Source organism: Lepisma saccharinum, chromosome 4, assembly GCF_977018435.1.
Source record: "Lepisma saccharinum chromosome 4, izLepSacc3.1, whole genome shotgun sequence".
In the NCBI taxonomy this organism is placed as follows: Eukaryota; Metazoa; Arthropoda; class Insecta; order Zygentoma; family Lepismatidae; genus Lepisma; species Lepisma saccharinum.
In genome coordinates this window covers 61,052,121-61,077,071 of record NC_139232.1, presented here as the reverse complement: position 1 = coordinate 61,077,071, position 24,951 = coordinate 61,052,121, and the positions used below count along the sequence as shown (strand labels likewise).

The 24,951-nt window shown below is 37.4% G+C and overlaps 3 protein-coding genes across 4 annotated transcripts in view; 1 reads left to right on the top strand and 2 right to left on the bottom strand.

Annotated features, from left to right (window-relative positions):
• The window catches only part of pea (ATP-dependent RNA helicase pea), a 103,103-nt gene extending 96,327 nt beyond the window's left edge, over window positions 1-6,776 (bottom strand). The window contains exon 1 of one of the 2 annotated variants that reach the window (XM_083120572.1): window positions 6,708-6,776. The gene's annotated coding sequence lies outside the window, so the exon portion shown is untranslated. Of the gene's footprint in view, window positions 1-6,691 lie in introns of both variants that reach the window. The other variant, XM_083120573.1, reaches the window with a different exon arrangement.
• LOC145986500 (coenzyme Q-binding protein COQ10 homolog A, mitochondrial) overlaps window positions 1-23,698 on the bottom strand; it is a 169,836-nt gene extending 146,138 nt beyond the window's left edge. Inside the window, exon 1 of the mRNA XM_083120580.1 lies at window positions 23,687-23,698. The gene's annotated coding sequence lies outside the window, so the exon portion shown is untranslated. The remainder of the gene's footprint in view (window positions 1-23,686) is intronic.
• Window positions 7,047-23,979, top strand: Rpt6 (26S proteasome regulatory subunit Rpt6). Its single transcript, XM_083120574.1, has 8 exons — window positions 7,047-7,184; window positions 12,249-12,393; window positions 12,852-13,075; window positions 14,784-14,976; window positions 16,025-16,157; window positions 20,404-20,557; window positions 21,252-21,461; window positions 23,735-23,979. The coding sequence occupies exons 1-8, from the start codon at window positions 7,167-7,169 to the stop codon at window positions 23,873-23,875; spliced, it is 1,218 nt and encodes a 405-aa protein (XP_082976700.1). The 5' UTR covers window positions 7,047-7,166; the 3' UTR covers window positions 23,876-23,979.
• The last annotated feature ends 972 nt before the right edge of the window (window positions 23,980-24,951 follow it).

Below are 24,951 nucleotides of genomic sequence, written 5' to 3'. Positions count from 1 at the left end.
TTCCAACAAGATAATGCACGCCCACACACAGCCCATGTGTCTATGGACTGCCTACAGCATGTTGAGGTCCTCCCGAGGCCAGCACGATCCCCGGACCTCTCCATCATTGAACATGTGTGGGATGACATTGGTCCTACTGCCAACCTGCGGGATCTGGAGGGACAGCTGCAACACCTGGTGACGAACGTGCCTCAGGAGAGGATCTAAAGGCTGTTTGACACTATTCCGAACCGCATAAGGGCATGCATTGCGGCCAAAGGGGGTGTGACACCCTACTGACCTGGCGCCACTATTTCACCTGTAACTGCGAACGGCCTTGAGTCTTGCATCCTATATTGTAATCAGTTCAATAAAGGTACATGGACTTTCAGCATATGTAGTTTCATTCACGTCAAACCACTCCTTCTGGGTGCTTAACTTTTTTTGTCAGCCAGTGTACATTCTCGGTATTATATGTTGATATATCCACTGAGGTTTGGAACCCTCTGCTTGCAAGAACCATGAGTACAGACTCATTTTTCGATGCATAAAGCTACTTCTCTCTTCTCTGTAAAGCAAACAACTTAACTCTTGTATATAAGTGAAACAATTGAATTGTACAAAAGAAAGTGTAATATTTCCTTGCATTATCAATGGGATTTCAGCTTCAGTACAGTATATCCAAGTGAAGTACTATGAAACTGACATCACGCAGTTATACCATTATTGCTGAAGAAAAGGGTATGTAGGTATTAGAAATTTAACACAAGGAATTTATTGAATTGCACTGTATAGGTACCTGATTTAGCTAACCACACATTCGAACAGGAACACTCTGTTAATAACAGCTTCTGAAAGTTCATATACGAGGGGCATCCTGAAAAAAGCTCCAATGGTGCCTATACGCAGCACTAGTGGTAAGAGAGTGACACACACACATGCAGGCAGGAAGAAGTGGCATGTAGCTGTAATCTGGTACAGTTTCAATGCAGCACTTTTAGGACAGTTCTAGGTTAAAGATTGCTGCTCTCATACAGTCTCCCACCGACTGCGATGTAGGCTACGTGTAATAATCAGATTTTTGCATGCTCAGAATTTGGCACAGAGCCACCAGCAATCGTGTGAGGTGTGCAGGCTGGATGTCGTTGAGTGATAGTATGGTCAGACGATGGTGCAGACAATTCACGGAAGAAGTACACGCGGGCCCTTTGCATCACTTCAGGTGAGAGATCTTGGACCATTCCCTGTACAGCCATGGCCTTGCATGTACCGACTTTCATCTCTTTGTTTAACTGAAGAGGTTTCTGGCAGGACAACGATTTGACAGCTACACTGTGGTAGAGATAGTTCCAGTCTTTGCTGTGAGACACACATGCCATGGCCATACAAAATTTAGTACCATGCTACGACAAATGCCAGAACAACGGTGGTGATTATGCCGAAAATTAGGTTGGGACTCACTGTTACTAATGCAATAAATTACAACTAAATATTCTTGTTTTATCTGTATTTATGCCTAATCGGTAGGGACCTTGATTTTTTATTATTATTTTTCAAATTGGTGTATTTTTTTATATTTTTTACTATTTGGTGTTATTTTCCCCAAAATTCACATTTTCATTTTAGCGCATTTTCTGGCAAATACCTGAAATTATACCTTCATGGTGTTTTTAAACTACTGTTTCAAATCGTAAGTCACATGGCCTACGCCTCTTCGTGAGAGTTTGATATCTTGGAAGTTATTTTGAGAAAGTTATTTTCCATATCCCCTTTTTAATTTTAATAAATAAATACGGAGAAACTAGTACTCACTTTTATCCGCGAAGCTGTTTTTTCTTCTTTTTCCTCTCCCCCCTTGACAACCCAGGTGTATATGATGCAGAGTGTGAATGCAAGGCTCATTACATCGGCAGGTCCATCAGATCTGTCAATGAAAGAATCCAACAGCACCTAGCAGATGCGAAAAAAGCCCAACCCACTACTGGTCTTGCTAGACATATCAAATAAAATAGCCATAAAATTCAAAAGGTTCGAGTCAAACACACTGCCCACACGCTCATAGACACCAAAATCAAGGAAACGCACGCCATAATGCACTTCCCGCACGAACTAAACATCGATAGCGGGCAAGCGCACCATACTTGGATTCCACTACTGCAGCAGTTATTGCCCGGAAATAGCAGACGACGCACCAAGATGCACAGCGCACCTAACGGCAGCCAGAGAACTACGAACAAAAGACGCACGCCAAGCAACAGCGCAGCAAGTTCCAACGAGGATGGTGGCAGTGGCCACTGAAATTAATCGAAAAAGAAGAAAAAACAGCTTCGCGGATAAAAGTGAGTACTAGTTTCTCCGTATTTATATACTACCGCGTCTCTCTTTTCCCAATCATGAATTTAATTTTAAGGTAAGTGTTTTAGATAATGGAATTTTCTCCGTATATACTGAAGGATGCATAATGACCATAAGTGGTGAAGCACCCAAAAAAATTTAAAAAAATTAATCTCACGTGACAGATACCGATATATTATGGCACCAAAAATCCTTTTTTGACTTGTTAGGGTTACGTTTCGCAAAATTCGCAATCTTGTTTTAGAACATTTTTCTGCCAAATATACCAAAACTTAATACTCCATTGTGCTTTTAAACTATTATTTTAAATTGTAGGTCACATGGTCTACGTATTTTCGTGACAGTTTGATATCTTGGAACAGATTTTTGAGGATGTAAAAGTAAAGTGCTCCCCTGAGGTGTAGAGTTAGAGCCCCACACTTTCTTTATCATGGCTGAAGGTGGGGGTGATGTAAACAGCACCATGCTCCTGGCTACCTTTATCCCTCAAAGTTTCCTCCAGGCACCAGCTTCATATGACGCTGGGTGGGCACCAGAGCAGTTTGAACAGGTGGAAAAAATCTTGGTTCTCCCTCGCAGGGGATCGATCCTGGGTGTCTCGCATGGTGGTCAGATGCCCTAACAACTGAGCTCCACTATTTCTCGCGCGAAAAATACTGAAGATGTGGCTCCCATGTGACGGTAGATACGCACTCAATCTCCTGTTAGAACCCTGCCACCTTGCTCTGTGAAGCAAATGGTTTTGTTAGAAGTTGAAAAAATCATGGGAAATACATGATTTAATGTGGCTGTCGGAATTATTCCATGTGTAACAGGCATTATAAAGGGTGTTTTTTTTTTACAGGTTTGTTTTTTCGACGTGGCAACACTGCTGCCCACGACAGCTAAGTGAACAGCTGACAGCGGCGTTGTGCTCAGTGTGGTGTGCCATTTCACCATGAATAGTCTTACGCCAGAAAAATGCCTGCAAATTGTGCAACTGTATTACAAACATCATGGTTCAGTGCACGCAACGTACCGTGTGCTACGTCCAATCTACAGACGACATAAGCATCCATGCGAGCAAGTTATTCGACGAACCATGGAACGTTTTCGCACCACACATACTCTAACTAATTGATACGATGCATCTACAGAGACGGCGTACAGTGCGCACCGAAGAAGTTGTTATCCACTGTATGGAAGATTTTGCGGAAAGATCTTGGTTTACGAGTGTACAAGATCCAGCTCGTGCAAGAATTGAAGCTGCCTGACCACCGTATGCGTCACAAGTTCGGTGCCTGAGCCGTAACCCAGATTGCCCGTGATCCTCAGTTTCATCACAAAATTTTATTCAGTGATGAGGCCCATTTTTGGTTGAATGGCTATGTCAACAAGCAAAATTGACGCATTTGGAGTGGCGAAAATCCACAAGCCATTCTTGAGATGCCTTTACATCCACAAAAAGTGACTGTTTGATGTGCTTTATGGGATGGTGGAATCATTGGTCCTTATTTCTTCAAAAAAGCTGCCGGCCAGAACATGACAGTCAATGGAGAGCGTTATCGATCCATGCTTCAGGACTTTTTCGTTCCCCAATTGACTGGCATCAATGTGGAAGAGCTGTGGTTTCAACAGGACGACGCAACATGCCACACAGCATGCACCACAATCACTTTATTGAAGGACACATTCGATAAGTGCATAATTTTGCGTCATGGACCTGTGAATTGGCCTCCAAGATCGTGTGACTTAACACCTTTAGATTATTTTCTGTGGGGATATGTGAAGTCGCTCGTCTACGCCGATGAACCTGAGACGATGGACGACTTGGAAGCCAACATTCGCCACGTGATTGCCGATATACGGCCCCAGCTGCTCGACAATTGTACTTCCAGATTGCGCTTTATTCGTGCCAGCCACGATGCCCATATGCCCGAAATCATCTTTAAACAATAATGGCATACAATTCTCTTTCCAATAAAGCCAATACCATGGCCAGTACCACGAGTTTGAGGTGTTTTATTTAATGTTCATGTTCTATCCCTCTAAAAAAAACACCCCGTAGTTTACTTTTGAATAAAATGTTGGAAAACTTGCACGTTCTATGTACACAAACATGGCCTAGTCGAGTAAATATGATATTAAAATATTTACGTATTCATTATTAGTATTTTATTTCATAATATTGGACATTAACTTCGCTCAGTGAGAGATAAATGACCACCCCTTACAAGTTTAAACAGACAGGACAGAGAGTGGCCTTAATTTCATTGAAATACTAGTGTTGCAGTAAATTTGAGATTCGGAGCATGCACTTGCCAATTTTTACAACATTCACCAATGCAGATTTCTGTTTCACTTTTTCATGATATCCCGTTTTGTTGGATTCTTCTTGATATCTAAGAATAGTACAATGTCATTGTAAATGTATGTTAACTTGTGCGAAACCAGTAATACGTCAGGATGATGAAAGAAAACCTTTGTACACACTGCTACATTAAATAAAGTGAAGTGAGCCAGAAGAGTAATAAAATTCCAGCAGCATATTTGGAGTCTAAAGCTCTTCTTGTTTATGCATGCGATTTTTGTTGGATGTCTTCGGACTGCAACATCCAACAAAAATTCAATTCCATACGAGTGTCATGCATGCAATTTCTGTCGCATGTTGAAGTGAGATACTTTGTCGGGTGGCGGTATTCGACAATAATCATATGTTCCTACAGTTTTCCAACAAAATGCCTTACTACGATGTCAGATAACTATCGGATGGCGCCACCTGCTCCCATCCCCTCCATTTTTGGACAGTTCTGTCCCCTTACTACTCCCATACGGATAAGTAAAAATGATAATTCAATGCATTTTCCAAGTAATATTTAGAGGCTTAACACATTTTTCTGCCCCTCCAGAAATTTTTCTCTCTCTCTCCTCCTGGCATCACTGACTTCTGGTGCCGTGGTTGTGTTGTGCATAACAGGGGCCTAAAAGTTGAGACTAAAACTTAGCAACAAGATTTCCTGTTCCCGTGCAGTTCAATAATGATATCTTTAATAATAATAATAATAATAATAATAAAAAATCAGGACAAAATTCCCTGACATTTCCCTGACCTTTTTTGACACCTCAAATTCCCTGACTTTTCCCGGTTTTTCAGGTCTGTCGCCACCATGTGAAAAAGACAATGTGACAGTGTCCAGCCAGATATGAAGTAGGAAGGAGTGACAGGTCACTGCACTGTCTTTTATCTTTTAACCTTAACTTACCTTCCATGTCTTAAACCTTGACTATTCTTGTCCTATCTCCTGAGGAAGCCACATGATGTGGTAAAAGCTAGAGAGCAAAGTAAGTACATGCAAAAATTGGTCTTCATTACTTAGAGAAATGATGGCATGTGGTGTAAGTTATGCCTTATCATTGTTTGCAAGGTTTATCAGAGTGTTAGGAAGTGGTGTATTCTCCCATGTCATCTGGCTTACCACTGGTAAACCAACTTTTTTCATATATATACAGAGAATTTACTAGAAAATTTGAAGCTGTTGGGCTTCTGATTTTGTTTTACTTGCATGCCTGCATTGGTGTTTTATTTCTATTATATCTAATTCATGTATAATAAATATATACAATAAATAAGAATTGTTGCAGTAAACCAGGTCAAATTTTCAGAATATGCCACTGGCATTAGGAAGTCAATGGCGTAGGGATGTGACAATCTCATCACCCAGTGGCTTGTTCACTGCAGTTAGTCAACGAGGAATGCCTACGTGGTTAGGTTAGGTTCCATTAGCATAAATACAAAGAAAAATGAATATTTTCGCTAAGAGACGCGTTACCTTGTATTGCCTAACATGAAAAAGCTCTCTCCCGTGACGTCAGAACACAATGTTGCTACAGTGTTGTGCGATAAGTGACACCCATTCGGGGGAAATGGCGTGTTCCGTGGAGCTGCTGTTCTTATTGTAGGGTTACGTTACGTTAAGAAAACATAGTTTATTTCGTTTTTTTATCGATATCCATACTCGACCGCCAATTATTACATGCAGATTCGTGATTAGGAGGTCTCAATTAGTGAGTAGGCGAAATTTCATAGCAATTGAAGAGTGGTCCGGTATTGTAAACTCGTTCCTAAAATCCAATGAAAACACATTAAATGTATGAATTATTCTTATTAGATTCACATATTCATTATGTTGATAATCCACACGAAATGAATTTTCACCTTGTACTATTTACCATACGAAAAAGTAATAGGAACTCTGGATTCGCGTAATACGAGATGCTATTCTAAAATACCAATAACGCACTTAACAAAAACCTAATTCCATCATTTATCGTAAAAACACTTACTGAAGTAATTAGCAGCAATAACTATTGTACGTACGTATTTATTAAATTACCTTGCGTAAATACAAATAGACAACACAAATTAGTTTATTTATGCGACACTACGACTCACAGATTAGAAACCTGAAACCTGTGATTACGACGATTTTTGTGGTCATTTTGTCAACGTTGCCAACTAGCTGATTTGATGATTTTGCGGGGGTAAAAAATAATTCCGACGTTCGGGACGGAAAATATTTGGAATTTTCCGACAGTGTCATTTTTGAAGACGTTTCTGAATAGGTTTTTCAGAATCTCACAATGCTCACACACACACTGCAAGAATAATTTTCACAGGGAACATCCGTAATTAACGTTAGAAGAAGAAGTCACAAGAAGTGAACGCGCTAGCGAACTTGAGCAAGAACAAGTGAAAAACGGCAAGGTCATCGCTTCGCTAAAGTGGTGTTTTTCTGGTCGATTTATTTGTAATTCGAAGTGCATGTTAAAGTCTGCAACTAGAAATTATCATTATGACTCATAACAACGAGGTAAGTTACGATGGATAGTTTCAAAATGCACTAAACCAATACCCACTCGTTTGACGTGCATCCTCCAATATGCTATATTTCTTGTTATATCGCTTTCATGCCTCTTTTTTTGCTAATTTCGCCATTAGGATTGTATTTTTCTTGTTACATCGCTTTTACGCCCCTTTTTTACTTATCATGCTATGAGGATGAATGATGATTAGTTGAAATGACTTATTCACAAAGGAACAACTGTGGTCGGCTCCAGGCTCGAACCCGGAGATCTTATTGATGGGCAACTTTGAGGTTCGTTTCTATCCCTCCCTCCCTGCCCCAAAAAATGATATAAAGGTACTAAGTATCCCACATATCTTTAGTGCATTAATATGGAAAACTATATCTCTCGTGTTCATCTGTGTCATATCGACATCTCTGAGACTAAGGTATGTGAAGAACGCCACATTTCCTCCAGCCACAAATACCAGGCAAAATTTGATGGATTTACGGACTATCAGATAGCTCAGCACTATAAATTAATTGAGATCGTCTGTTCACATGTTGGAAGCTAGCCCTCCAAACAACGTTATTAACTTGGCACCCTAAAGATATACTTGGTTTGTTATGTAATTACAGGAGTGAAATTGGCCAAGTGGCAGAGGATCCACACAAACACACTATGCACTAACAGGGTGTCAAATATACATGAGCCTGTCAGGAAAAACTTCTATTATCTAAATACAAAATATGAAAATTTTGACACTTTCATGATCATCCCCCAGTTTTCCACTAGACGTGCACTACATTTCCAGTTGAACTCTTTCGCTGCGGACTTTTTCAAGCTAATGTGGCCTTTGCTGCGTAGTTTTTTTGAGAATTCACAATTCTAAATAATTATTCTAGAACCCTACTGCGTATACTACTTCTACAAAAGTAAATCAGTTTTCTATATAAGTACATTGTAAGGTAGATTTTAATGAAAAAATGATGCAAATGTTACAGTCTAGCACTGACAACTAGCTTTGAAGCCTTTTATTTTGTCTGTGGTAATCTCAAAACACGGAAAAGGACACAAAGGGATATTTCCTGGACAGTTCTTGCAACAGTATATGGTTTGTTTCCTCTTGCATGTCTCCTTCCCCTTTTTTTCACACACAGCGCTGGCAAAATTGAGCAAACTACTCAGTTAGGCTTATGCTTTTTATCAGCCTTCATTTCAATGAAATATATCTCAGTCAGTTTTGCTGTAGGAATGACATCAGAGAATCTACGACCCATTTTTTTTGGAGCTCGACGGGAATAGTTCTGCAAAAGTTCATCTACAACTGCATGCCTGTATTCACTTGCTGTCATATTCTTCTTGTTACCATGATTGAACTTAATTCTTCCATTTACCAGAGCCACCTCAATAGAGAAGTACCATAAAAATTGATACCATTTACTTTTTTTGTGAGAATAACTGTAATTGGTGAATAACTGGTCAAATTTGTCCACTTCATTCATGTAGTGATTATAATTGACAACCAGCTGTGGTTTCATGACAGTTTCATATCCTGTAGGTGATTTCTTAGTTCTTTTCCTAACCAGTTGACATTCAGAAGTGTGGACCATAGAAAGCATATTTACTCGACCTATATCTTGCCAGGCACAAGCCAACATTTTTTTGTCAACTACTGTACCAAAATTTAGGGCTGTCACCTTTCTTCATTTTTATATTCCTCATTTCAAGGGGTAGTTCTTTTCTATTAGAACTCACTGTTCCACATGCACCAATTCCTTTCAAGAATAAATGTTCAAAAAGTGAAGGGCTTGAAAAAAATTGTCTACATATACTAGTCTACCACTGTCTTCAAATAAGTGGTATGGCATAAACTGCTGGAAATGAGTTTCTCCAAGGTTTACAATGCTCGTCGAGGTATTTTCTTTCATCGTATAATATATTTCAACTGGAAATCATGTATTTTTCAAGAGAGATCTCACCAACGCACAATTGCCATTGCTTTCACTTGCTTGCCCTACGAGAACCAGATGCTGCATATGTTTGATGATGTAAGCCCCTGTCAGTGTTTCCAACCCCTTTTTTTGAACTATGCTTGCCTAACCTAACCTTATCGGAAATGGTTCGTGAGGCTATCCGTCAGCTACCCGTGCATAATGTACAATTTGCACACGTGACGAACACAATAGTATGTATTTTTTTGGTGAAGAATGTTGGAAACACTGCATACCCACAATGTGAGTCATGATGTGCCCGCCATATTGTGTGTTACGGAAGCGAATAAACGAATAAAAAATCACTCTGTATGTGAAAAACTGTGTTTCTTTTTGTGTAAAAAGCATAATGGCACCTTGAACTATGTTCCGCAACACACAATTGGTAAGTACGAACTATTCGAAACACGAAATATTCAGGTAAAAATTTACTATTCCCCGAACACCTATAACTTCTTCGTTTCGTCATTTTTAACATTCATACTTACCTATCTGCTTTGCGGAATATTGTTTAAGGTGTATTCACGTTTTTTTGATGAAAGTAATTACAATTTGTCACATTACGAGTACTTCTTTCTTGAAGTTTTCTCTTGCTGAAAACACAATATGGCACGTACACCTTCGTGCCTCATCACGCGTCATGCTTGTGTTTTGTCGATTTTCATCAGCTATGCAGTGTTTCAACCTTCGAAACCGAAAAAATACTAAGTTGAATTTTTTTATATACTTTTTTGCATTGTTTTACAAACAAAATTTTTACTATGCTTACCTAACTTAACCTAACCTAACCTTGCCGGAAATGGTTTGTGGGGCTATGCGTGAATGGTTTTTGCGGCTATCTGTCAATGGTTCGTGGGGCTCCCGGTATGAATTTCACCATGCATCCACAACACGTCTTGTTTCTATTTTTGGTTGGAAACACTGAAGGTTGCAACACTGCATCCCAATGAACATCAACAAAACACAAGCACGACGCATGATGATCTACCAAAGTATACACACCAAAGTCTATTGTCCATCAGAGAATTAATTTTCAACAAAGAACGTGAATTTCCGCAATGATACATTCCCACATCACAGAAAACACCTTCCAGATGTTAGACAATGTTACAGGAACTTATTACTGTAAGTAGTTTCTTCTGTAAAAATGAAGAAATCTGTTCGGGGAATAGTAAATTAGTACCATATTATTCTCCTACTTCATGTATTATGTTGCATAAAGTTGTTCTTTTTTTATTATTATTATTATTAACTTCTGCTTCAATGGTCAATTTGGCATCTCTTTCCCTTTCAAATTCTCTCAGTATTATATCTATGTACCTATTGATAATTTCTACAATTATCCTCACAGTAGTGTAATCTGTAATCGTCTCGGTAGGAGATTTAGCATTTGTTTGGAACTCCACATTATCCTGGAAGGCATAAAAAATATTCAGTCTTCTTGTGCGAACATTTGGACGTGAACGGCCAACTTTTTTCTATCGAATTAACTCATCTTTTCCAAGGAAATAATTTCCATCTTTTTCTGGGATATTATTCCCTTGGGATCATCTTTACTTGTCTCAGAATTAGTATCATGTTCTGACTCACATACATGATCATCATGATTTGCTTGTTGAATGAATTCTTCATTTCAAAACCTTTCAGATGAACTAGTGTCACTCAAATGAAACGTCCTCCAACATCCACCGTACACGCTCATGCTGTCTTTGTACTACATGTTTTTTTTTTTAACTATTTCTGAAATTATAGAAACATCCACTTTAAAATTTAATCACACACACCCCCTGAGCAAGTAAAAGCTGCTAAAATATTTCACTCAAAAACCACAGTAAGCCAAAGTTTAAAAAAAATGAACAACAAAAAATCACATATGTTACAAGGTACGTGGGGTAACTTTGGGACAGCTTCACCTTGCTGTAGTTATTTACACTAAAGGAAATAACGTTCACGTTTGAATCAGACTGTTTTAGGAAGGTACTAAAAAAGCTAGCAGTGTGGTCAACCAACAAGTGTGTGGGTATTAAAAAATTCGTACCTGGGGTCAAATTTAACCCCACGTGCCTACTTCAGGGTTAAAAAAGGATGCTGAGAGTACAAACCTTACCACCTTAACATTACGTAAGATGTAAATAAGAGGAACTTAAGTATTATTATGAGTTGAAGTATTTGTAATTACGGTAATAACTCTACATAGGTTAAGCAGATCAAGGTTCGTGCTCTTGACATTGTTTGTTCATTTTATGATTCACAGAATCAAATTCCTTTCTTTGACAATTTGATTCCTAGTCTTTGCTTGCATAATTAATTAACTAAACTGATTCACTAATGTGAAAAGCAGTAGTGTGTAACTGAAGCAGTAACTGTTCTGATTGTTTTATTATTTTTTTTCAAATTCTAGCAGGAAGATTATTAGTTTACTAGATTTTTGGCAACCATTGTCACATGAAATTTGAACCTTCCTTAAAGTAATGGTCACTGTTTGAATTTAGAAAAAAGTTACTTATGTTGAAAAAAACAACTTAAAAATTACCTTAAGCATGCATGCTTTCCATGGACAATGTATTTTACATTGACAAGCGACTGTAAGTATCGTAGTGGGAATTAATGTAGAAGTAAATTGGAACCTAAGTAGAATGCATTTAGCGACTTTATTTTAATGCTAAGAGAACCAAACCTGACCTGCCTAACTTAACTACGAATGCAAATATTGAACAAAATCTGAAGTAATCGCTAAAACTCCACAGTATATGCTAACAGAAGTAAATCAAAATCGAACCATGTTAAAATTGCATTCGTAGCATGAAGAAATCACGATAATACATAATGAACTTGGGTCACTGAGGCAAAATGTACCAAGCTTTTTTAATGTAAAAAAAAAAAACTAAAAGGAAAATGTACTTATTTAACCCAGTATGTTTGTTACTGGCCAAAAAGATTTGCATAAATCTGTTGTATTCTTCGTAAAAAAATATGAAATTTTAAAAATGAAAATTTTGCCAATTAATAATAGTCATTTACATCTTTTAAATGAACTAGTGTAAATGTAAGACAATATTTGTAGTCTGGCTGGAATATAAAACTTTTTCATTTCAGATGGAGGTTGATGATAAAGGTAATAGGGGTGAAGGATTCAAGCAATATTACATTACAAAGATTGAAGAACTTCAACTTGTTGTAGCAGAAAAGAGTCAGAATTTGAGAAGACTTCAGGCTCAACGGAATGAACTTAATGCCAAAGGTAATTCCAACTTTATTGTAGTGATTTTCCTGCATGATCTTTGTTATATTTTTAAGATATAAATGTGTAAGACCTCGCAGATCTTTTTCCCCTCATGTGTGAAGCACAGAAAAGCAAGACTCATTTCTGAGTAGTTGTTTAGATTGTGTGTGTCCATCATTTTGTTCATTATGTCAACTGTGGGATGTTATTACCAGTTATGTTATTCATTTTCATTGGTCTGTTAGATGAATTTGCTTGATAGCTGCAATTGGCCTGAAATTCGAAAGGTACCAAGAATTCATGAATTATATGGTTGAGTATTTCTTTTTTGAAAATAATGTATCTTCAAGTGTGCATACCATTTAATTGCTGACATTTCTTTGAAGTAAATCTGTTGTTTATCTTTGTTCATACCATAACTTTTTTTTTTTTTTACTGATTTATTTACAGTTCATATTTTTTTTACTGATTTACAGTTCGTATGTTGCGTGAAGAGCTTCAGCTGTTACAAGAACAAGGTTCTTATGTTGGAGAGGTTGTGAAGCCAATGGACAAGAAGAAGGTGCTGGTCAAAGTGCACCCTGAAGGAAAATTTGTAGTGGATTTAGATAAAAATATTGACATAAATGACGTGACACCCAATTCAAGGGTTGCTCTTCGTAATGAGAGCTATACACTACACAAAATCCTACCAAACAAGGTAAGAACATGCTCTCACTTTACTCAAAAGATAGGAAATTAATACTGGCAAAGAAGATAGGTGCCGTAAGACTTTTGCATATTTGTTCTTTATGGCAAATTACTTTGATAATTGTCTTGTGAGCAATAATTTGCCATGTAAAGTACCGTATTTACGTGTGTAATGCGCACCCTAGTTTTTGATGGGGAAAAGTGACAAACAATTATATCTCATATACCGGGTGGTCCATTTATAATGATAGTATGGAATATTGCATGCAGAAGGCATCCAATCGAAAAATTGCACAGAAAAAAAGTTTGATACTATTGAGGGGGAAAGTCAATGCCACAAAAATTTAGTCGCCGCTGCCCACCCCTTGGGGGGGGAGCTAAATGTGAAATTCAAAATGGAACACCCCCATTTGTTTTACATATTTGGATTCAGTGTTGAAAAAGAAGTATTGTTTGTTTGAAAAATTTTGTAAAAAAATTGCAACCTTCGAATATTTATAAACATTTGGTAATTTCAGTTTTATTTGGCCAGTAATACATTTTAATTGTTATTTTCTTTTTTCTTATCTTTTCTTTCATCCAAAGTACCATAAAAATCAGAACATTCCTTCATTTTGTGATGAAATTATTTCAACCGCATTGAATGTAATACTGTTACCATATTCAGAAACTGCAGGATTTAAGCTTTACAACGATAAATAGCATGATAGGGTTCCGTAAACATGAAAAAAGCAATGAAAGTGTCACAAAATCATGGAATGATCCTGTACGGTTTCATCTTGGCTGTCCAAATTATTCCGTGCATAGTACGCATCCCAGTTTTTGGGAGCAAACATTTTGGGAAAAAGTGCGCATTATACATGAGTAAATATGGTAATGTGACAGATAGGAAAGCTTGGGTCCGTTTACCCACTGTACCCCTCGAGAATTATTGTTTTTTTTAATTGACAGATTTCAGTGTTTTATGTAATATAAAATTGGTTCCAGCATGCGGAAAACCAAATAATGCAGAGATTTGATACCAACGTAAGTAAAAACATGGCATCTTGGAGTACTTTTGGAGCTCTCTATTAGTCAAACCCGGTTGTATGCACAAATAGCTAAAGAACACGTGCAAAAGATTACACCATGATACATAGCATTTGTATCTGTACAAAAACATCGAAAGTTGCTACACCAAACCTAATAGTCCTAACCTAAAGACAAAATTATAAACATCAATAAATCTAACACTCCAACGATAATTTCACTTCTATTTTGATTTCTTGAGTTTTCAGTCCATCATGTTTGATTTACTTTATAATACATTTATGAAACAGTAGGCAACGTCCTGTCGTGTTTAAAGTATAAATTATGAAGAAAAAATGAACGTCTATTGCTCTCTTTTAGGGGTGGAGGAGGAGCTGTTTTCACTACACTTCTTCAAGTAGGTAACTTTGCTTTGACTACTGAGATTCATTCCTTTGATAACTTTCCTCGTTCGGATGACAGTTCTAAGACTTTGTATCTTTGAACAACACTAGGAGGACAAAATATGTTTTGAGTTTATTGAAACACATAAAATTTATTTGCGTGGCATATCAGTTGGTGAGTTGTGCAGTGTAACATTTTTGTAATATGTTTATTTCTTTTAAAGCTGATCCCTAAATGCACGTTTTAAAAATGCTAGTGTCTACTAAAAACATTGTATGATTCAATTGGCAAATGTTTATTGGTAGGTCGATCCATTGGTATCTTTAATGATGGTGGAGAAGGTTCCAGACAGCACATATGAAATGGTTGGAGGTCTGGACAAGCAGATCAAAGAAATAAAAGAAGTGATTGAGCTTCCTGTGAAACACCCAGAACTCTTTGATGCCTTGGGAATTGCTCAGCCAAAGGGAGTTTTGCTGTATGGCCCACCTGGAACAGGTATTTGTTTTCCGCTTTTAGTTATTAACTACTGTACATTGCACTGTGTGATGCGGTAATTTTTAATTTACCCTGGAATACCCAGACATATCTGGCATACAAAAAAACAGTCATTATAGTGTTTAGTTTTTCTCACCAAATATTCTATTGATTGTTATTTTCAAGGTCAATAATGTCAGCACTGGCATGTTATTGATTCTAATGCATTTCTTTGAACAGTTTCTTTACTTGGGGGAAAAAACAAAATAATATAAACAACAGTTGCAGAATACTTTTACGTACTATGTGCTTACGTATGCTACATAAAAGAGTAGCATTTTCCTAATTTCTAAATGTAATATAAATAGGGATGGACCGATATGAAATTTTGGCCGATACCGATAAAGTACCGATATAAAATTTACCGATACCGATAACCGATATTCTACCGATCCGATATAAAATTAGAAATGGTCCTTGAGGAACCTGAAATGATCATTGATCTCCTTAATAAATGCGTGTTTCAAGGTGACTGCAGTGCAAAAGAAGTTGAATATTTAGACATTTATCTTTTTAGAAAGAAGGGCATGGAGATTATCCATAAAAATTACAACAAAATGTTAGAATTTTGCACTAAATTATCAGATATTTATCGATATATCAGATCGGTAAAATAATCGGTAATTTTACCGATAAACCGATACACCGATATGTCTATATCGGCCGATACTGATAGAGTACCGATTAATCGGTCCCATCCCTAAATATAAATAAAACTGTACATGTTGGAAAATGTTTTACTGTATTCAAACATTAGGGGGGGTGGAACACAATAACAATGGGCTATTTCCCAAACTTCTACCAAAAGTGTGTTGGCTAGTGTAATTTTTCCAGTAAAGCGCAAGCCACTTTAAGTTACATATTAATGATTAAATTGCAACTGATACTTTCTAATGATTAAATTGCACTGATTAAATTGCGCAACTGATGTTTAGCAATTTCCTGTTATTGGATTTCTGAAAGATCTATGAACCTCTGTTGTTATATGCAATTATTTCTTCCTTAATAGGTAAAACTCTCTTGGCCCGAGCAGTTGCTCATCACACAGAATGTACGTTTATCCGAGTTTCTGGATCAGAACTGGTGCAAAAGTTTATTGGGGAAGGCTCAAGAATGGTCAGAGAATTGTTTGTAATGGCCAGGTAAGATACCTTAGTAACACTTGCATGTATATTGAACTAAATGTGTATAAAGTGGCCTGACTTGATTAGATCTTGGGCTTAGGGGGCCATAGTATTTACTTTGGCAGATGGTAAAATCCTCCCTATCACACATGTATATTGGTAGGTAAAGGTAAAATTCCCCGTGCACTTTGCACCATGCCATGGGGCATATAAGGGGGGGGGGGGTAGAGCTCCACATATTCTTCGATGTCAGCCATTTTGGAGGCGATGCGATATCAGCAATACATTCCAGCCACCTTTACCCCCCCCCCCTTTTCCAAGGCACCCATTTAACCTTTTGAGTCCCAAGGCCATTTTCACATGTAACCCCCTTGGTCCCGAGCCGATTTTGAGCAAAATGCAGAGTTTCAATTAAATGAGTGTAGATCGGAGGCTAATTGCCCTAGAGAAATGAGTGATATACCGTTGTACGCGGAATGAACCAGAGATTCAGACTAGATGAAATTTAAGCAAATTCGGCGTATATGTGGCGGTGGGGAGGGGGCTAACTCTCAAAATTCCAAAATTTCGGGGGAAAAAATGGGGTCCCCCCTCCCCCACCGCAAGAAAAAAATACATGACAGTGTCGACATGCACATGGAAATGATCGCTGACATGTAAGGAACACATAAATATTTGCATTATTATCATATGACCAATGTAACGTGAGTTGTACCCCCAAAAGGTTTGGTTTGATTTGATTTGATTTAGTTTATTTTACTTCGCGTTTTGTGCCTCTCGGCTAATTTGCGAAGATGGGGATGAGTGATGAAATGATGAAATTGATGAATGGACATTCACAAACAACCAAGCCCGACCGGGATTCGAAACTGGGACCCTTGGCGTCGCGTACCCCCAAAAGGAATGGTCGGCATGCCACTAATTCAAGCTTCAAAATGCAGTGGTACCTTGAAATGGCTTTAGCTCAGAGACTATTTGCCCTGGAGATATGAACGATATACCGTTGTACGCAGAATGAATCACAGATTCAGATGATATATAATTTATGCACATTCGGCGTACATATGGAGTGGGAAAGGGGGAAAATCCCCTGAAAAAATACATTTTTTTTAAAGAAAATAAGGGGTTTCTCCCCTGCCCCCCCTGAAAAGAAGGATATGAAAAGTTCAAAATGCACATTGAAATTATCGCTGGCATGTAAGAAACAGAAAAATATTTTCATTTTTGTCATATGACCAATATTAAGCGAGTTGTACCCCTGAAACGAAAGGCTTGTACGCCACTGTCTCAAGCTTTGGAATTGAGCGAACTGCAGAGTTACATTGAAATGACTATAGCTCAGAAACTAAATGCCCTATAGATATGAAAGATATACCGTTGTACGCAGAATGAATCACAGATTCAGACGATATATAATTTATGCACATTCGGCGTACATATGGAGGGGGAAAGGGGGGAAATCTCCTCAAAAATACTTTTCTTAAAAAAAATGGTGTTTCCCCCCACCCCCCGAAAAAAAGAATGGCAAAATGCAAAATTTATGCAAATTTGGCGTATATATGGAGGGGGAAGGGAGAAAACCCCCAGAAATGATTTAAAAAAATTGTCACTTCACCCAAAAAATGTCTTCGCACTTGGGCACAAAACGACACCTACGCACAACATTCACGGATGAAAAGCTAGAACGCAGTGAAAAATGAGCGCCGATTCTTGCAGCTGCTTGAAATTCTATTTTTAGATAATGCAGGGTAACCCGTGTTGCAACTTGTGGACACTTGTGCTAAAAAACAAAGGTTTCCTTCAGCGCTCTTCGAAATTCCGTTCTCACAACCCAGATTCAACAACGAGTCTTCCCCCACCCCCACCCCTGCTTGTGCCCTCACGGAAAACTTTCATTTTGACATCGGATACTGATAAACAAGCTTCCTTCGAATGCAGTTAACAGGCGGGAGTGAAAAGCATTGCTTTAGAACAACAAATCCCGTCTTCCTTTGTCGGCAAAAATTTTCCCTTGAAAAGAGACGCAAAAGAGAAGTCCCTTTTCCTGCCTTTTCCCCTCCATTTTCATGAAGAAGAAAAAAGGTGCAAGAAACATTTCTGTTAAATACATGTGTTAGGAACAATATATATAAAAAAAATCGAAATTCTAGCCAAAAATAGAAAAGTTATAACGTAAAAACTACGACCTTGACACAGCATCTCGATCGAGATGCTTGGGACCGTGAGGGTTACATTTGGGTATCTCGATCGAGACGTTTGGGACACGAAAGGTTAATTGAGGCTGGGTGAGCCCCAGAGCTGCTTTATGAGGGGGATAATGCTGGAAAAATTCCGACCTTAGATCACCCACCCTGTGAATTAAACCTGGGTCTCCCATGTGGCAGTCAGATGCCCCACTGACTAGACCAGCGTGGCTCCTATATGTATAATGGGTTGTATAAATTTAGTGGAGCAACTACTCCATTTCATATGAATAAAGGGCAAAGAACCTGCTTGTGCAGGGAGCATTTCCTCCTCATTAGTGCGTGCCTGCTTCATTGATAATAAAAAGTAGAGCATTCATATTATGGGAACTTGATGCATTAAAGTCTGCCAAGTGCGTTAACAAGTAGTCCCGATGTGTATGGTGACCATTGTCACTGAAATTAATGGAATGAAAATAAACAATTTTTGGTGATACAGAAGCACATTTCATAAGCTTTTTAGAATCCTGCAGGACTGCATATTAAAATGGAGCATGTTCTCAGAAACTCAGCTTGTGCTTATATACATATACCTATTCTGCAAGGTCATAAAAAAAGTGATGTATCTATGAAATTACTAGGTTAGAAATTATGTGAGGGAGGGCTTGATTCATACCAAAATGGATTATATGCTCGTTTCTTGAGTGCCTACTCATTTTTGTTAATACAAATTGTGTGTCTTTTGATATACAATGCATCAATTTTGTGAGTAGGAGTTCTGGAACACACTTTATTTTCTTGTAGCACTGAGCATAACCAATGGCAATACTCTTACCAGTTGTTCAAAATATTGATTAACATTAGTGTGTAAATATTGCACTCCAGTTTGTCCATCACTTTGCCAAGAGTATTGCTTTTAAATATTAAAAACTTTACATCACAATATTCAAATGTTTGTGATGTAATCACAAAATCCAGTTTTTCATACAATACTGGTGTAAAATAAATGGAAACTTTAAATTTTGCATGGTTTTCAAGACCATATTTACGCATGTATAGTGTGCGTGTGTGTATAATGTGCACCCTGGTTTTTGATGGAAACAAGCCACAATTACATCTCGTATGTAATGTGCAGTACAATTCAGGTTCAAGAAATGGCTTTCTTAGTTGTAGGTTGTAAAGCTGTTGCTATGCCGATCAAGAGCAAATGACATCATACCTATTCAATGAGTCACCTGTTACTTTGTGGACCAAGAGGAGAATATTGTCCTCTTGTGTATACAATGAGTCAGTCACGAACCCACACTACCTCCCCCCCCCCCCCCTCTGCAAAACCTTTCACTTCTGAAACCACCTTGTCCTCGAAGGAAGTGAGATCAAAAATACATTATGAAATTACAACACTCAGGAAGTTATTTTATATTATTTCTTGAGCAAAAAATACCACTGATACACATTCCATGACGGGACGTACATGCTTGAATTCTGCCTTCGTGTCGCAAAAGTTCTGTTACAAAGTGAAAAATTCATGGGAAATGGCCATTTCACTTTTATAGTTGTTTTTTTTAAAAAAATTATTATTACTAAAGAATTTCAACCTGGTAATTTGTATTTGTGCCTGTTGATAAGTTCCTAACTCCACACTCCCTATACTCCTTCATGGCATGGTGCAAAGCACAGGGGAGCATTTTTTTTTTTTTTACTTTTGCCTGTTCATATATACATGTTATACGCAGTGACATAGTGAAAACATGTGTGGTTTCATGTTCCCTGTCCAAATTATTATTTGCATAATACACACTACAGTTTTAGATGGCAAAAGTTTTGAAAAAGTGCACATTAAAATGGCAGAAATGTTTTTGCTGGTATCAGTATTGGCTGATATTAATTCATCGGCATCAGTCCAGCACTTTCTTCTTCAAAATATCAAGTTGTATCAACTATCAAGATAGATACCAGCTCATTTCAACAACAATGGAATTTTTTTTTAAGCAAAGACAATATTATTTTCAGTAAATTATATTTACAAAATCTAGTATCAAAAGCATATTTACCAAAACAAAAAATAATTATTTATCTAGGGAGCATGCACCATCCATTATCTTCATGGACGAGATAGACTCCATTGGTTCGTCACGTATTGAATCTGGTAGCGGAGGTGATTCTGAGGTGCAGAGGACTATGTTAGAGCTGTTGAATCAATTGGATGGTTTTGAAGCCACTAAGAATATCAAGGTAAGTGAAAAAGAAATGGCACAGTGGAGTCAGTATGGCTCCTTAATTGTTGGTGTGGGGTTACAGTGATGTTGCCCTTGTGTGTGTATCTTGAATGGTTTCTTTGACTTGTATAGTCTAGACATGTTATACATTGCTTAACGCTCCATTTTAGCCATCCTATACTGACTAAAGATGTTCACCAGACCTGATCTGTGTCATCGGTGTGCGCCAGACCTTTTTACTCTATGTATCTAACGTAGCTCTATTGTCTTGTTTTTATTATGTATGCTGAACATTTATATTGTCCTTCGTGAGAAAAGGACATGTACTATCTGTATTATTATGTAACTTGCTTATACATATTGTGTTGATAAATTTAGAATTACACACTTTTGCTTGTGACTTAAGTCAAGTTGTATATTTTCCTCCACACTCTGGCATCCTGAAGAACTTACAGTCAACAAAGCTCTGTGTCTTCTAACATATCCTACTGCTCATTGATTTTAGTTTTTATTTAAATTCCTGTGTAATATCCTGCAAGTTTTATTGTGTAACATTTTTGTTTCCAAACACAAAACAACTTTTCTCTCATTATTTCTTCCTTCCTTGCCTATCTTTGAGTTTTATGCAGCAATTTATCTCTATTTGAATATTATGGGGGGCATCTAGGGTGTCCAGTGTACACAGAGTAAAATCCTTTTGATTATTCCAGGTCATTATGGCAACAAATAGAATTGATATTCTTGACCCTGCATTACTTCGTCCTGGCCGCATTGATAGAAAAATTGAATTCCCACCACCAAATGAAGCAGCTCGTCTGGATATCTTGAAGATTCACTCAAGGAAGATGAACCTTACTCGAGGAATTAACTTGAGGAAAATAGCAGAATTGATGCCTGGTGCATCTGGTGCTGAAGTGAAGGTATGTTGGGCTTTGCAAGAAATTAATTTTTTCATTGATTGAAAGCTGAATTCTGTTTCCCTTCAGCATATTGTTCTATAACTTAGTGTATCATAGCTGCTGGGTAATTTAAGAAATCCTATTTTTAACTCTAGTGTTAAAATTCTCATTGGTACTTTTGGCAACTCAAAATAAATGCATCTTATACCTTATATGAAATGGAACGATTGAACAATGATATTCAGACAATTTATATCATCATCTTTCATCTAGTGGGGAAGACATTGTGATTCATCTTCTACTTTACCATAATCATCCAGCTTTATCTCTTATATTAGACAGTTTTTGTGGAATACACATACATAATTTTTGGAAATGTGTAAAATTAGGGTTCCACTGCATATACATTTATTTTATATTAATAGTCCCAATAAAGAAGAATATTAAATTTTCTAGATCATGCATTTACCACATAAATTCTTTAGCCACAGTCTTCTGAAAAATGTAAAATCAAGATTTCATTGTATTAAGTAATTCAAGTATCTTGGGTAACAAATGAAACCCCCCTCATGTCTTGTTTGAGTGTAAGTGTGGAGCACAATCTCTTGAACATCAATTTTTTCTTAATTTGCAGTATTAAGATAAATGAAAATTCAGTTTGTAGTAAAGATATTTATTACAAAGGATCCACAATACAATACTGAAAAATGTTCTCATTTTGGAGAGCCCATCAAGATAAAAAACAACTTTTCTCTCTAACGTTTTCCTGTTGACGCCTCGCAATATTTTATCTTTTAGTTAAGAAATCGCACAACACAGATTCATAGTTGCCAGTTATTATTTTTTTTTCTATCTAACAATATACGAAATGCTGCGGTAAACTTAGGACAAATTACAGTGTGTCTACCAGTCATGAAAGTCAAAGAAAAGTAAAAAAATCAACAAGTAGGTCAAGAAGTCAATAAACTATACTTTTGGTCAAGAATTTTTGCTATCACAATGACAGATTGACTTATTTAGTTTATTTTGCTTCACTTTTCTGCCCCTTTGGCTAATCGCGAAGACTAGGATGAATGGTGGTAAGATAAGACGGATGGAGGGACAACACGAGCCCCACATAAGATTATACTGGCTGGTCCAGCCGCCAGAGCCTCACTAGTCTGCCAAATGCAGTCCAGGCTGTATTAATACATAAAGCAAGTCTAATTCTGTTGTTAAAGACAGGTTCAGTTTTCATCTTAACTGCCCTTTTGGTATGTTTTTTTTATTAAATATGTATTTTCTTAATTGCTAATTTCCAACTATGTCTAAGTAGGGGTCAAATAAATAAAGGTTAAGAGAAACGAGAAATATGTCAAGAATTTTGGATTTGTTATTTTCGTAGACACCATGGACTATAACCTATCAATGGAGGCACATATTTTTGGTAAATAAAAAAGCAAAATTTCAGTACAAAAACAGAGTGAATTTAGAGTTCAAAAGTGATGAATAAAATAAAATTTTGTATCAAAAATTATTTATAAAATTACATTTTGGTTTTAAAATTGTGAATATAATCCCAATTTGATTTAAACCTGCACTTATTACACAAAATAAACATATCCATTCTAGTAGAACATTTATGTAGTTATCAAAGTATGAAGTTTATTCCTGTATAAAGGGTGGAAAGGGAGCGGCATCTGCTGCCACTGCCCAGGGTGGCAAAATGACTAGCGCCGGCCCTGATAAGGCATCCATTTTTGCTACTCAATTATAATTGATAATAATTATTTACAGCAGAATTAATAATTTTTTCATGAATTGCATAAGTCTGAGGATAATTCGAACTTCTGAAAGTGTAACTGTAAATATCATGTTTAAGAGTCTATTTCACATAATTTCATGACAAGAGTAGGAAAATGCACCTCACACCTTTCAGAAACATGAAAAATGAGCATTACAGCATGTTATTTCACATGTCTCTACCTATCCAAGATAAAGGAGTGTGAATACTTCCAGACAAAACTTGACAAATTCAGTGCAATGCAAAGATCAACAAAATGAAGTAAGGAACATAAGTATGGATGGTGATAATGCATTTTTGAAGGGGAGAGAGAGATGGCATCTTGGCCAGAAAATATAAATTCCCATGGTGTACTATCATTTTTAATGTGTTGTCACTTGTCAGACAAAAAAATAAATAAAGTGACACCTTAGACCGCACGGTGCAGGACAAGGTGCAACTAAACTATGTCAAATAAATCAACCAACATTACTAGTATTCATTAAACAGCATGCCTGTTTTCTCTATATAGGGTGTCTGCACGGAAGCTGGGATGTATGCTCTGAGAGAGCGCCGCGTACATGTGACTCAAGAGGACTTTGAAATGGCAGTTGCAAAGGTGATGCAGAAAGATTCAGAGAAGAATATGTCTATCAAGAAACTGTGGAAGTAAATAATTGTGTGTATGTGTGTTCCTGAAATGCCTTCTGTCATTTTTTTTTACTTAATATTTATTGGCATAGAAAAAGTATTGGTTGTTAATAAAGTTCTATGAAATTTAACATTTTTTTTTTTCAATCCACATAATTTAGAATATAGAAATGGATTACTCCCTGTCAAACTGCCAATAACATTACTTAATGAGAATTGTGGTTTATGGCATTCTACACCAATGCTCCAAGTTTTTTACACCAACTTCAAACAGAATTGTCACTAAAGACTGAATCTCACGGAACTGGATTTCCAGTAGGAACATCCTAGTTGGCGCTGGCTGGCTGCTAGACTGGTTTTGACAACTAGATGGACATGTCCCTCCTTCATGCAGTTCACCAAGCATCCTGCTCTTCTGCTTGCTTGTGTATCTTTAACAAAATCTGCAAGCAAATAAACAGTAGCGGGAGCATGGGCCATACACAATTGTTTCACTCAATAAGTTTCATTCTGTAATCCTTTCCTGGATTCTTCGAGGGCCGTACCGAAAGTAATGCAAAAGTGGTCATAACCTCTCTTATTATCTTATGTAGATCGTTCAAATTGCACATGTAGTTGGAGTGAGACTCTTCCTCTATATAGGTATTTCAGGTGAATAATGGATTCCAAGTAGAAGCAACGTGCTGTCATCGACTTCTTGACGAAGGAGGGGTGCAGGCTCTCAGACATCCACAGAAGGTTACAGAATGTGTGTACAGAGATGACACCGTTGACAAAAACAATGTGCACAGGTGGATGAAGAAGTTTTCAGAAATGGAAACCAGTATTGAAGACAAACCACACAGTGGGAGATCATCAACTGCGGCCACTGACATGAATCGTCAGCGAGTGGATGAGTTGATTCGCGCAGACAGACGTCTCACAATCCGTGAGCTTGCGAAACAACTGAACAGCTGTGGTCACAATGCCATACAGAAGATGGTGGAAAGCTTAGGGTATCGGAAAGTGTGTGCGAAGTGGGTACCTTGGCAGTTGACACCCGAGTTGAAGGAGAGAAGTGTGGAAGATTCCTCTTTGGTAACAAATCAGGTGATCGAC

Bases quoted from the DNA above. Each gene is read 5' to 3' on its own strand.
- Rpt6 (XM_083120574.1), top strand. The intron at 13,076-14,783 runs GTAAGAACATGC...GTTTATTGGTAG, and splicing joins ACAAAATCCTACCAAACAAG to GTCGATCCATTGGTATCTTT. The intron at 16,158-20,403 runs GTAAGATACCTT...TTATTTATCTAG, and splicing joins GAATTGTTTGTAATGGCCAG to GGAGCATGCACCATCCATTA.